Source organism: Anoplolepis gracilipes, chromosome 13 (genome assembly GCF_047496725.1).
Source record: "Anoplolepis gracilipes chromosome 13, ASM4749672v1, whole genome shotgun sequence".
NCBI lineage: Eukaryota > Metazoa > Arthropoda > Insecta > Hymenoptera > Formicidae > Anoplolepis > Anoplolepis gracilipes.
In genome coordinates this window covers 9,837,835-9,852,360 of record NC_132982.1, presented here as the reverse complement: position 1 = coordinate 9,852,360, position 14,526 = coordinate 9,837,835, and the positions used below count along the sequence as shown (strand labels likewise).

General features: G+C 40.8%; 3 protein-coding genes across 3 annotated transcripts; 2 read left to right on the top strand and 1 right to left on the bottom strand.

The window, feature by feature from the left end:
• The first annotated feature begins 44 nt into the window (after positions 1-44).
• On the top strand, positions 45-3,505 carry LOC140672228 (tubulin beta chain). Its single transcript, XM_072904173.1, has 5 exons — positions 45-606; positions 770-1,234; positions 1,705-2,009; positions 2,142-2,439; positions 2,692-3,505. Exons 1-5 carry the CDS (start codon positions 550-552, stop codon positions 2,908-2,910), a joined length of 1,344 nt encoding a protein of 447 aa, XP_072760274.1. The 5' UTR covers positions 45-549; the 3' UTR covers positions 2,911-3,505.
• A 3,555-nt stretch (positions 3,506-7,060) lies between these two features.
• Positions 7,061-9,779, top strand: LOC140672509 (uncharacterized). Its single transcript, XM_072904715.1, has 3 exons — positions 7,061-7,130; positions 8,735-8,956; positions 9,366-9,779. The coding sequence occupies exons 1-3, from the start codon at positions 7,119-7,121 to the stop codon at positions 9,636-9,638; spliced, it is 507 nt and encodes a 168-aa protein (XP_072760816.1). The 5' UTR covers positions 7,061-7,118; the 3' UTR covers positions 9,639-9,779.
• Positions 9,780-13,515: 3,736 nt separating this feature from the next.
• Positions 13,516-14,078, bottom strand: LOC140672532 (uncharacterized). Its single transcript, XM_072904759.1, has one exon. It carries the CDS (start codon positions 13,977-13,979, stop codon positions 13,674-13,676), a length of 306 nt encoding a protein of 101 aa, XP_072760860.1. The 5' UTR covers positions 13,980-14,078; the 3' UTR covers positions 13,516-13,673.
• Between the last annotated feature and the right edge of the window lie 448 nt (positions 14,079-14,526).

Here is a 14,526-nt window from a genome sequence, read left to right as displayed (position 1 = left end):
AAAAAAAAAAAAAAAAAAAAAGAATTTAAATTAAAATTAATAAATAATTTTTAATTAAAGATCTAATTGTAAGAATCTCTCTCTCTCTCTCTCTCTCTCTCTCTCTCTCTCGCCTTCGCGAATTTCTTCTCGACATTCTATATCGAAATCGACGAACGCGATAAGGGCGGATATAGCGGTATGAGTCTTTTGTTCATCAACGGCACATTCAATTGTTCCCCCGAAACAGAAGCGGAACCGAGACACGCTGCTCTCGTCGCATCGCCATGGAAACGCGAGTTGCACCTCAGCCAAATTACCCGAGTTACGATTCTTAGGGTTAGGGATTTTGTCGGAATTCTAACGAATCTTGTCGCGTGGAAGATCTCTGGCGCTTTATCTCCGCGCGGTTTCTCGCTTCCTCGCATTCTCGCGTCGTATATCGCGCACCGGAATACGCGAGCGTTCGCATTTCCAAGGTAACGGAAACAGACGACGACTAGGTCTTGATTTTGGACTTTTCCTAACGAACAGGAGATCTCGCAAAGTCAAAGCTACAAGCTAGCAAACATGCGCGAGATAGCACATCTCCAGGCGGGCCAATGCGGCAATCAGATTGGCGCCAAGGTACGTTTTCGGTCCTTTGAGTAATTTACAGGCATTCAAAAGTCATTGAAGATGTAGTAAAATCAGTGATCAAAATCTATTGTCCACGATGCGAAAAATCAACAACAAGCTCACCCTCTTGTTTTTTCCTTTTTTTTTTCTTTTTTTTTTTTCTTTCCTCCAGTTTTGGGAGGTGATTTCGGACGAGCACGGAATCGATCCCACGGGCACGTATCACGGCGACTCGGATCTACAGCTGGAGCGGATAAACGTCTATTACAACGAGGCGACGGGCGGCAAGTATGTGCCCCGCGCGATCCTGGTCGATCTGGAGCCCGGGACGATGGACGCGGTCCGTTCGGGGCCGTTCGGCCAGATATTCCGGCCAGACAACTTTGTCTTCGGTCAGAGCGGCGCCGGCAATAATTGGGCCAAGGGCCATTACACCGAGGGCGCCGAGCTCGTCGACTCCGTCTTGGACGTGGTGCGTAAGGAGGCCGAGAGTTGCGACTGTCTCCAAGGATTCCAGCTCACGCATTCCCTGGGCGGCGGCACTGGCGCCGGCATGGGTACCCTGCTCATCTCCAAGATCCGCGAGGAGTATCCCGACAGGATCATGATGACTTTTAGCGTGGTACCTTCGCCAAAGGTAATATATATATATATATATATATATAGATGCCTTTCCTCTTTCCTTCTTTTTGTCCCTCATTTAAATTCGTCGGATTTATATTCGCGCTTTCAAGACACCCTATATATATATATGATCGAACGATATCTCACGACGACTTTCGGCAATAGCATGTAAGATTGGATTTTGCGGCAAGAGTTACGCTTACGAATTCTCGGCGTATCGGCAATTGCCGGAGGACGTATTCCACGGCGCAACGCCAAAAGTCTTTCCGATGCACATGCATCGGATAAGGTACAATGGATACGAGACAAAGGGCGGCCGTCGGAAAGCAACCTTTTGTCCTTAATAGAACAATACCGCGCGTACAATGCGTATATACTTATTGTTAGTATACGATATACCCAGAGAGAGAGAGAGAGAGAGAGAGAGAGATGCGTGTTGCGTTCTATATATATATAATATTGTAATTTCCTTTTGACACACAGGTGTCAGACACCGTGGTCGAGCCCTACAACTGCACTCTTTCGGTGCATCAGCTGGTTGAAAACACGGACGAGTCGTATTGCATAGACAACGAGGCGCTATACGACATTTGCTTCAGGACCCTGAAGCTCACCACGCCGACTTACGGCGATCTCAATCACCTGGTTAGCGCGACCTTGAGCGGCGTCACCACCTGCCTGAGATTTCCCGGCCAGCTGAACGCCGACCTGAGGAAGCTCGCGGTCAACATGGTCCCCTTCCCGCGACTGCACTTCTTTATCCCCGGCTTTGCCCCTTTGACCTCTAGGTTTTGTGAATTTGATTTGTCCTTTTTTTTTTTTTTTCCCCCCCCAACGGATTAAAGAAAGAAAGGGAAATTTTCGTTCGTGTAATTTTCTACCTGCCTGTTTCATCATCTAATTCAAGAATGACGTTTCAGAGGTTCGCAACAGTATCGGGCACTCACGGTGCCGGAGCTCACTCAACAAATGTTTGACGCGAAGAACATGATGGCCGCGTGCGACCCGCGACACGGTAGATACTTGACGGTGGCCGCAGTGTTTCGCGGTAGAATGTCAATGAAGGAGGTGGACGAGCAAATGCTCAACATTCAAAATAAAAATAGCAGCTATTTTGTCGAATGGATACCCAGCAACGTGAAGACCGCCGTTTGCGATATACCTCCGCGGGGCTTGAAAATGTCCGCGACTTTCATCGGCAATTCCACGGCTATTCAGGTTCGTTTGTCGACTTATCGCAGAGCGAAAAGAGTTAATCGTAAATTGCTTGAAAAAAAAAAAAAAAATATATATATATATATATATATATAATTTTTCATCAAAACTTTAAGTTTAATCTCAACGTTATCGAGCAATTTTTTTCTGCGACTTTGTAGAAAAACTCTTGAAAGGAGCGAAATTTTTCATAATAATAGACATTTGGGGGGTTTATTACATCATTACGATAGACTGGAAATTTCATTCCCCCAGGAATTATTCAAGAGAGTATCGGAGCAATTTACCGCGATGTTTCGGCGTAAGGCGTTTCTGCACTGGTACACCGGCGAGGGTATGGACGACATGGAGTTTACCGAGGCTGAGAGCAACATGAACGATCTTGTGTCCGAGTATCAACAGTATCAGGAGGCGACCGCCGACGAGGAGGGCGAGTTCGACGAGGAGGAGGAAGGCGAAGGTGAAGACAAGTGAAGATCTTGTCCCATCTCCGGAAGATGTTTATCGAGTGCTCGCGTACACCTGCTGCTTCCTCTTTCCGCTCCTCTTTATATAGTTATATCGTCGTCCCCGGTGTCCCGTTAGAGTGTAAAATAATATGTAGCCGAGCCAACGTCGGCCGACACTCTTGTTGTTCCCTGTCTTCCGTGCGCGTATCCTATCGTCGAAAGTACATAAAATAAAATTGAAAAAAAAAAAAAAAAAAAAAAAAACCCACGAAAAGCTTCTCTTCCATTTTCCTCGCGTAAGAAGCTCATTTCTCTTGCATCCTTTTAACCGGCTACAACGGCGCGGCGAAACAAAACCCCCTCGCGTCGTCCTGAGGGTTGCTACGAGAAATAATGCGAAATGTACGTATCGAGGAAATATTATATTATTATATAACAAATCATCCCGATGTATCTTGGAATACTTTACGTACTTGGATCGGATTTTATCCTTAATTTAATTAAAAAATTAGAAACACGTTCTCCTCCCCTCCCTCCCCCCACCCCCATGTTCTTCACATTTGTAATATTGATTGTTACTCAATGGCGTATTCGTTGTATATTTCACAATTAAATTTCATCGTCTATTCTACTCCCTTTGTATCTTAATTTTATACCATTTATACAATTTAATACGTATCGCGAGTGCTGCTTTATTAAATGCAATTTATTTCGCCTCGCACGATACGGTCTGTTTAAGGCCGATACGAAAAATCAGGCGATTTATTTCGGGAAACTCCATTCTCCACGTCCAGGAGCAATTCTTTTACGATAAGGCGCAATAATAAATCGCGCGGCGCGTGTACCAGAGGCCCGTACACATCACGTCGGCATCATCGTATTCTCGAGACTCGATCGGGAACAGTTATTGGCAGTAATAATTGCACAATCATGCGTAAATGCGTGCTTGCCGAGCGAGGACTCTGTGACACCCATCTCTGAACGTTCCGCGAGAAATAAATAAAGCGCGATCCTCGTTTAGATCACCCATCGTCGACCACGCGTCTGTCAAAACGCGTGCGGTCCACGTGTTTTCAGATCTCGTCAATCTTATTTCCATTTCACACGAAAATTTACAAATTAAAGACCTTGCTCTTCAAAGCGCTTTAAAATTTGAAATTAAAAAATAAAAATTACATGTAAAAGAGCTTCCCACGGCTTTGTAATCTCTGTTCTTTTAGAGATGTACTTTCAAGACGTTATTTGGAAATAAGCTTTAGAGTTGTTTGCTCACACCTATCGCGAGGGCGTTTACGTAAGCACGCGCGGAAGCGGGCGCGAGGGTGAGGGGGAAAGTCGGATTGCCGGGCAAACGTGTGGTCTGCAACGGAATGACTAATGATAATAATGCAGGCGCATTAATAAGCTCGGCATTTAGATCACAGCGTTCCAGTTTCCGTCACCGTGTTTCCCTCATTGCGGCTCCTCCTGCGATTCTCTGCTCCATCTTCCTTAATGACCCCGGTCACAAACGACCGTACGTAATTATATAAGGGAGAGAGAGAGAGAGAGAGAGAGAGAGAGAGAGAGAGAGAGAGAGAATATTCTATATTCTCTCGACGGCATAATATCGTCATATCGTTTTCCACCATTTGATAAGAAAAAAAGTAAAAAAAAAAAAAAAAAAAAGAATTTACAAGCGTTCACACTTATCGTCGTCGACAGAATAAGCAAGAAAGAACTTATTCGACAACGCCAGGAGCTGACACGTTTTCCGATAGGCAAGATAAATAAAAAATGTGTGCCATGTATCGCATACCATAAAACGTACAGGATCTACGGGTTAACGGGTTCGATCCTTTCCGAGGCTTGTGTATACATATCCTCGTCCGTTGCATTGTACATACATCGTCCCTCGACTGTGCATTGCTCTCTACTTTGGCTGACCGTCTTTTAAAAATCGATCGCTCGCGGGCTCGGAGTCGGAGTTGCGAGACAGCAAACCGTTTGTCTTGCAGCGACATTTTGCGTTTCACATAAAGAGAATTTACACACACACACACACACACACACATATATATATATATATCGTACGCGCGTCGTAACGTTTTAGCTCACTTGCGATACCTATATCGCGCCGATATTTATCTTCGTTAGCCCCGATTCACGATCGAGCTGGCTATGCCTCGCAGGTACACGTAAGGGCAGATATCGAGGCGTGCAGCCGAGTTAATCGCATCGTAAGCCATTAGGGTTGGTTACAAATGGTTGTGTAACGTGAAAAAAAGTCTACGAAAACCTAACTGGTTGAAGATATATAGCAAATTAGGCGTTCAATTTCGATGTATATATATATATATATATATACAGTCACACAAATAATCGGAGCTTAAATTCAAGTAAAAATTATTTCTGCAAATTACTCTAATAAAACTTTATATTTTTGAAGAATTTTTTAATTTAAGTAATTTCTAAAAATTATTCATAACATGCATTTAAAAGTTTCATTTAAAAAGGCACTCTACAAATGGATCAAAGAATTTATGGATAAAGACGTGAATTATGGGAGAGGGACATGTATAAAATTTCTAAGACTAAAGTTGCTATTTTAAAGTTTTAAAAGTAACGAGCTCCACGTTGGAAGCAGAAATAAGTGATTTAATAGGTGTTTCTTGTAGAGCGACACGTGTATCCATAAGTGATATGACGTAGGACATACTTTATTAAGACGGCAAGACGGTGGATGATAAACGTTGATTACGCGCAAATTTTTCACGTTTGCTTTGTTTACGAGGCGGTGTACACGAGATGACGTGTAAGTGCGAGCCGCAATGAGGACGAAGATAATCCGCCGCGACCAGCAAGGCTGCAGATTTATACGACATTGAATGAAACGAGCGAGAAAAGAGTAACAGAAAAGTGTTTGTTCTACGATTAATCAAGTAGCCATTCTTTATTTTTTTTTATTTTTTTTTTTTCCTGTGCGCGATCTGTATTATTATCTTTCCGAACACGTAGACTTCATGAATAATACGTAAATTGTGTGGATTATTTATAAATTATTTACAAGAATATAACTTGTTTCCGCGAGCTCGTTGCATGCGAGCGCGCAATGATTCACTTCTCGCCCCGGAAGCAGCACTCGCGTTGACACACCTACTCATTCTCGATCACGATCGAGCAAGTGTCGAGATGGATGCAAAGCGAGGCATTTTTCAAGGAGAGCAAAGCTGTGAGAATAATACACGTGGAAATAAAAATACAAGTTGCGCGATAATAATGATATCGCAAGGTATAATAAGAAATCCAAGTTGCGTTCCCGTAATCTATAAAAAGAAGGGATAAAAATATATAAAGAGTATATAATAAAATAAAGTAAATTTATATAATAATGTACTATAAAATGGATAACAAAAAAATGTCTCGATGGAGTTAATAAAATGGAGAAAAATAATGAGGGAAAATGATGACAATGTAAAAGAAGAAGAAGAAGAAGAAGAAGAAGAAGATGAATTCTCTTCTTCTCTACCACCGCGTGCTACATTCGATCGGTCGAGGTTCCCGTGTTACTCTGTTCACGCTTCGCGGAGCACAGACAAGATCATAGACGCGCGAATAATTACAGAAAGCGATTGAGAGTGCAGAGGGGCCCGATGGGAAGAAAGAACGAAAGAGAGAGAGAGAGAGAAGAAAAAAACCTCTGTCTCTCCTTCCCTCTCTCATCTCGCGCTCGTTCGCACGTGTATACCTACCTATTCAAGGTGGCGCGAACGCGCTTTTTCTCACGATGCGAATCGAACAACCGATACTTTTCTTTCTTTTTTTTTTTTTTCCCCCCCCGCCCGGCCGATAATCGCTTTGTCCTTCGCGCGAATGACCGCGGAGAGAACGCGTGCGACGAGTCATCCGCAAAGGATCTAGGATCTAGGTGAGCGCGTAACGGGGGTCCCGGGGTCCCGGGGCCCATGACGCTTGACGCCTGACGCCTGACGTCTGACCCAAGCCACCCCCACCCTGTCGGACACCGCGGGCCTGCCGTTTACCTACCTTCCTACCTACGAATTCGCCTTGCCACTATTGGCAGGGAAAAACTTTTTTCCGCATCTCTCCCCCTTGGATCCCCCTTGTGCCCCGTTGCCCGCGAGCGCGCAAGTAAAAACAATCCGCTGGGGATATATAAGCGATCTAGCGGGGTACGCGAGATGTATAGTCAGTCCACAGTACCGACGAGAGATCGCAAGTGCTTAGAGCAACATGTTCAAACTGGTGAGTAAAGTGGTACTGGAGGAGGAGGAAAAGCGCAGACGGGACTTGTATTCTCGGGGAAACGTATAGATATCGAGACGCGATATTTTTCCCAGGCAACGCACCACGAGTGTCTAGAGGATATTTTATAATTCTCTTGAATCTCTGGAAGTTTCTTTCTCTTTCGTTTATATTAAATGAAAACGTGATCGCGTGGAGGAGACAATTTCTTGAGAAATTATATTTTCAAAATAACAATTGGCTTTTTATAATATTGCTTTAAAGTATAGATTTCTATCTCAGACTGTAGAAAGAGAGACCCAACTGGCAATATCGTGAGAAATGCTCGGGCGATCCACCGTAACATTTGCTATGAACTTTACCTGCCGCCGCGGGCGCGATTTTATCACGCTGGAATACGCTCGTTTCATTCATATCGTATGAATAGATACGCGGTTGAAATCATCCTGGATGTGCGTAAATAAAGCCGAAGGCTATGCACAATGATGTGAATTGTTCGCTTCGAAACTTTGTATCTTGTCATTTATAATAATCTCGCGTAGAAACTTCCAAACATGTAAAAAATATGTTATTATTTATTTCTTTTATATCTTTCTATATTTTTTATTCATAATAGAATATTTATTTTATAATTGGCCTCTATAATTTAAAATTATAATTTAAAATGTACGTACGTATCATTTCTTAATTACACTTTTTTCTAATTTATACGTTATAATATAGCCTTTTATTGTTTGCTTATTCAGTTTTATCAACCTGAGAGAGAGAGAGAGAGAGAGAGAGAGAGAGAGAGAGAGAGAGAGAGAGAAGCGTTTAATACATAATCTGGCACACACTTTCCGTTGACGAAAAGATAGATATTATAATACTGGGGGAGATACCACTTGCACACCTTGAATATCTTGTAAATTATACGTATTATGAAAAATTGTTACATATAAAAATTGCATAATTTCAAGAGGGTCATACAGTATATCTACTTTTATTTTTATAAGGAGATATTTCCGAGACTTGAAGGTTCGGATAAAATGATGCCAATTTCTTTATATATATAAGTAAATTAATTCTTCGCGACATTCAACGTAAATAGTTTTAAAAGTAGATTATCCAAAAATTGAATAGTCTATACGAAATATTTTATACTTTAATTTGACATAAACTATGAAATATATATTTCGTAAAATATTCATTTTTTTTTTCAATTATCCTGTCTCAATATTTTTATGCGCAAAAATAAGGAGAAAAATCAATTAATGTAAAAAGAAAAAAAAAAAAAAAAAAACACGTAATTAATTTTTAAAACAGAAAAAGTAGCTGCTCGTTGCAAATTACTTTTTCTCTCCTGCACTTATAAGCATATATACTATGCGAGAGGCCCTCTTGAAATTATGCAACTTTTATTATATGTAATTTTTCTTAAAACATGTAATTTATAAATTATTCAAGGTGCGCAAGTTGAGTGTCTGATGTCATAAAAAATCTATATGTAATTTTGCGATTCGCATAAAAATAATGATTTTTTGAATTCTCGTCGCGATTTATGTGGAGCGTCTAAAAATGCAATGGAAGAATATTTTTCAGCCATATGTAATATTTGACCGCAGCTCCTTCTTCTCGCCACCGTCGCCTACGCGTCCGCCGGTGGTCTCTACTCCGGTTACGGAGGACTCTACGGCTACGGCGGTTACGGCTACGGCAGCTACGGCGGCTACGGCGGCTACGGCGGCGGCTACGGCGGCTATGGCTTAGGTCATGGAGTAGCGATCGCACCTGCGGTCACATACGCACACGCTCCAGTTGCGACCAGTTACGCCAATACGTACAAGGTAAGCTCGGAAACGTTGGGCGTGTAACCGTTGGGACGTTACGACACGAGGTTGAGGATTATCAGCGTAACGTGTAGCTGTAAAATGCCAACGGTGGCCAAGAGCCAGAAGAAGATTCAAGTCTTATTCGCTCGTAATTCACGAAGGCGAGCTCTCGCGTAAAATTAAATGCGGTGAAAATAAAATTTTCACAGCGCTTTCGCTGCTAGTCTCTACAATATATTATTTCGCTAAAATAATTAATTTAGACAGAGGTGATAAAATAATGGCCGGTTAAAGTTGAATTAAAAATTTAAATTTCTATATAATTGAGCTTCCTTGAATCCACGTGTCTCTAAATATATTGTAATATAATATAATATAATATAATATAAAATAAAATAAAATAACGCGCGGTTGTCCTTCTCAGGTCGCGGTTGCTCCGACTGTCACTAAGCTCGCCGTTGCACCTGCCATCACCAAATTGGCGTACACCGCACCTGCCATCACAAAGGTGGCTTACGCTCCAACCTACGCAGCACCAGCGGTGAGCTACGGTCATTACGGATACACGGTTCCACCATCGGTCACCTACGTGCAAAATAGTCTCGGATATGGTCTCGGCCACGGTCTTGGATACGGTCTTGGATATGGCCATGGTTACGGACTTGGCTATGGCCATGGCTACGGATATTATCATTGATACTAGGACTATGCCGAAGCAAAGTGCCTTTCGAGAGTAATCGTCGTCGCAAAGTGATGGCTGACATCACAGCTGGTGTATCGCCGCAACTTTATCATCGGCTATGTATACGACGTTTACAATATATATTTTCATCTTTTACACTGTCTTGATTTCTTACAATAACACGCGGATTAGAACAGCGCTACAAGAGCTAAAAATGCATATGCGTGACACATACATATTATCTCGCCATCTTAATGTTCTCTAGAACGTCCGAAGGACGTCGAAAAGATTAAGAAACGATCTTGCAGATATTTATATTATATTAGTCGTTGGGTGAATTAGCCTTGATGTTCTACGCGCTTACATGTTAATATTATTTGACGTTGCGTATTTTTTTACTTGCATCTCGTGCCCATAATTCTCGTTTCCGCGATCGCTATGATGTCTTCAACAACTCAGTTTGCGAGACAAGCCAAGCCTATCGATCTACCGATCGATATCTCGATCTTACGCTTCGCAAAGATTCGTCACGTCTGACCGAAGACGCGATTGTTAGAGGTTTTTATATATATTCCGTCTTAGACCATTCATTCGTCCATCCAGCGGAACGTAAGAGATTGCGCAAGGTAAGAAGGAGGAGCGGGTAGAGCAGTCTGTGCAAAGAAGAAGCGAGGCTTAAGAGTAGATCAAGGCTAAGGCGAGGCAATCGCGAACTCTGTTTATCCCGATCGACCATCCGATCGTTTTGGTCCTTTTACTTTGGCGTAATTTTAATTTCTCGATTTTATGTAATAACACATACTTTATGTAACATGCACTCGTTTCATTAAAATTGCGCCTTAGCCTCTTGATATTTTAATATTTTACAAAGAGGTACTAGAGGGTTTTTAAATAGTACTGAATTTGCAAATGAAATGATGAATAAATAATTTTCTTAAAGGACAATATTTGCTAATTATCATCAAGTACAGATTGATATACATATTATAATAAATAATATTGAAATAATATTGGAATTAAAATATTTGAATTGGTAATTGATTATATAAGCTTTTAATCGAACACTTGATTAAAATAACATTTAATTATGTACGATGAATTTATTTAAAGAAAAGATCTTCACAACGTTTCAAAAACATTTTTTTATCTTAATAAAAGCAAGGCCGGACAATTAACTTGATATACGCGTGACATGACACGCGCGCAAACTGTTTGCAAAACGATTTGACTTCTTTAAAGTCAACATCTCTGCTCAAGGTAGATCGATAAAGGAGACACTCGGGGAATTATGCGTTCTCGTTTCACACAAATTTAATTTGCGCCGGCAGTGTCCCGCTCAATATAGGATGTCTTAAAACCAACAAACCTTTTTCAATTACAGTTTATTTCATCAATTTAAATAGAAGCGAGATTTTTCTTTTTCAAAATATTACTAAAGAGAGATTTTTCATTTTTAAAATATACCGCATATATGTATATTTTTTAAATTAAAAAAAAACATTTCTCCTAAATTTTAGAAATGTTTTATTTAAAACTTTTCACACTATTATTATTTACTTCTTATTATTTATCTGTTGGCGCAAAATACATTCGAAATTAATCGAAAAGCGCAACTTTGTTGCCTGTTGGCCCTTTTGAAGCTCAGTTTGAAAAAAGCGTTTATTTTTCTCACACTAATTATTTATAAACTGTTGGTCTCGACGTTTACGCCGAGAAAAAATGGACTTTAAATTGACCTGAAAATTCATCGTGAAAAGGAACATTCGGTAGTTGTGTATACAACTATATATATATATATATATATATAATAGTAAACACAAAGCGCGCGCGCACACTCTGGCCGCGCTTCTCTTTTATGCTTCGTCGTCGCGTTCGTCGAGTACGGTGGCGAAATTTGTGAAATATTACAACGTCAAAGGTTTGGGCCGCGGACAGTCTCGCTTGTTCATTTATTTACTTTCTCACTTATCGTTGCACGCGATCGTGCTCCAGATTTATTGGAGCAGGGTCGTCGTCTCACGGACTCCGCCCATGCCGACGACTCGTTTTCGTGAATCGACAAGGAGTCGTCGAGAGAGCTCGAGAAATCCGCGTGTATGTGAACGACGTTCGTCCTTAAGGTATAACGCGCCGGAAAAACGAAAATGGATTTCCTCCTAGCGACCGTGGAAAAGCGTGGAACGTGATCGCGACCGTGTTCCATTTTCCGAAATTGCCAGAGAGGGAAAAAATCGCGAGACTTCCTTACTTGTCGCAATACTAATCAGTCTTAATTAAACGACTAGTGTAAATATAGAGTAGGTATATATTATATATATAACGTATAGTATAAGTGGATGGTGTAAATATCAGATATTTATTGAGAGTCAAAATATTATTGTAAATAATCGTAATACCAGAAATTAGGATAATGAAAGAAAGTCTTTGAATATTAATATTTTAAATCTAAATATTTTCGAATTATATTGCGGCAATGCAGAAGATGGAATATCAATAAAAAAAAAAAAAAAAAGTCAAGCCTTTCCATCATTCGCATATGTTTCGTAAAATTGTGTTTCGTAATTCAAATATTATAATTCTCTACTTGAGATTATCTTGAGATTTATACCGATGCAAATTTTTATCAAAGAGGGTAATATGTAAAGACCATTGTAACGTCGAGCGTAATCTTTCCATCGATATCGCACGAATGCGTTGTAATGAATCCCTCGCATATTTCCCATTAGCAAAACGAATATAAATATAATACACGATATCAATTTCATTGCGTGCATATGATATGGACTGTCAATTAACGCATCGCCCGCAGCTTGCGTACAGCTTGTAATAAGAGCACGCGTAATGCATTGGCATTGCGTAATAACAAATTGCCATGGTCGGCTTTATTTCAGGATCAGCAAAGTAAGAGATTTTGAGTGACGTCCCTACGATGAACGATGGGCGTTGTTGCGTATAGAAGAGTTATGTGATTTATTCGCTCGGGAAGGTCGCGCAACTTTCTACAACGGGTGTCGCGGGTTCATTGCGAAGCCTCGTCAATCTTGCAAACTCGTAGAGACACGCGTCATCTACGAATGAGATCTAGACTTGCCGGTAAATTACATAAATGTGTCTATTAATATAAATTCGCTTTATTAAATACGCATATTTTTGTTACGTAAAGTTGGCAAAGAGGTGTGTATATATATATATATATTTTTTTTTTGCGCAATTTTTTTTTTCTGCAATAATTTCTATCTATTATATATAGAACACGTTGTTTTTATATTTATGCTACGTACATAATATATTGAACCACGTAGTTTGAGCATCTAACTAGTTTTTTTTTTTCTTTCTTTTTTTTCAGAATTATTTCAAGCGAGACGCAGCGGACAAATATTTTTTTGAAAATATCGTAGATGACGAATCTCTATTAAATTGAGCAAAACATCGAGCTCGCGATATTTTACAAAAATGTTTGAAAAATTTTTCCCTTAAATCTAAACGTCAAATTAGCGCAGTCTGCTAAAATTGCGAAATTTAGAATAAAAATTAAATTACGTAAAATAACTGTAACGAGAGGAGGCCCTCTGACTTATGTACAAGTGCATTTAACTTTGCGTGTAATCCGAGGGCGTTTCGGTGTAGACCGACATTAAAATTCCCTTTGAGGCCTACAAGTACTGTAAAAGGATTACTTTCCATTCAGTAAAACATATACATATAGTTTTTAACACGTCAATGTCCGTTATCGCCGATAATAAATGGCTGGCGCGAGTAGATGCGTACATATAATACAATAAATAGAAAATTCTTTGTAATTGTGAAATATTAATTTATTATTATCCTTTTGTATATATATATATATATATATATATATATATATATATATATATATATATATATATATAATATATGTATGGATGTATCTGTGTGTGCAAATATATTATAAAATTATAATGCTCTGAGAAACATCCGGGCGCCATTGCTGGGATGCAATGTCAGTCGATTCTGTAGATGGAAGATTGACGTCGGAAAATGATTTTCCGAGAAGAAGACCAAGTCTCATCCTCAGTGGATGTAGCTGACGGCAGGGGCGGCGTAAGCGACCGGGGCTGCTGCGTGCGTGGAGTAGGCGAGCGGGGCGGCTGCGTGGGCGGTGTAGGCGATCGGGGATGCGTGAGCGGCGTAGGCGAGGGCCGGGGATGCGTGAGCGGCGTAGGCGAGGGTCGGAGCTGCGTGCACGAGGGGTGCAGGATGCGCCGAGTAGGCGAGAGCGGGCCCGGCGGCGAGCACGGGTGCGGACGTCAGGACCCCGGGGGCCGGGGCGGCCACGGCGACGCAGACGAGGGCGAAGAGTACGGCGAGCTTGAACATCGTGAGACGAGGACTTCTTCTTCTAGACTCGAGAATGTATGTCTTGCACCAACGACTTGCGGCTCTGATATCGAGATCCGTTTCTCGGCCACATTTTTATAGCGCCAAATCCCCCTTACGCGAGAAAAGGAACAGGTTCTCTCTATGGTTCCACCTCGCCATTTCAAAGTAGTTGAGTCTCTACACTCGTGGGCCAAGGTCTTCCGCAATTCGAAATTTACCGTACGAGACACTTATTGTTAGACCGCTTTAAAAAGACGAACGAAACAGGAGGAGCAGAGAAGGGCGGTGTTTCGATGATCGATAAATTGGGTAATCGAATATCGTATAATTTTCGATTATAAATCGTTATCGTACCCGTTTCAACAATATTGCGCTTTGTATATGTGAATCAATATATATATATATATATATATATAGCACAACTCTCTGATGAGGAAATAATCTACTATATAAAATTAACGGCTGTAACAATGGTTTGCCAAATGTAAATAATTACATAATGCTTGATCGCGGAAATAAATGATTAATTCGTTAATTTCATAAT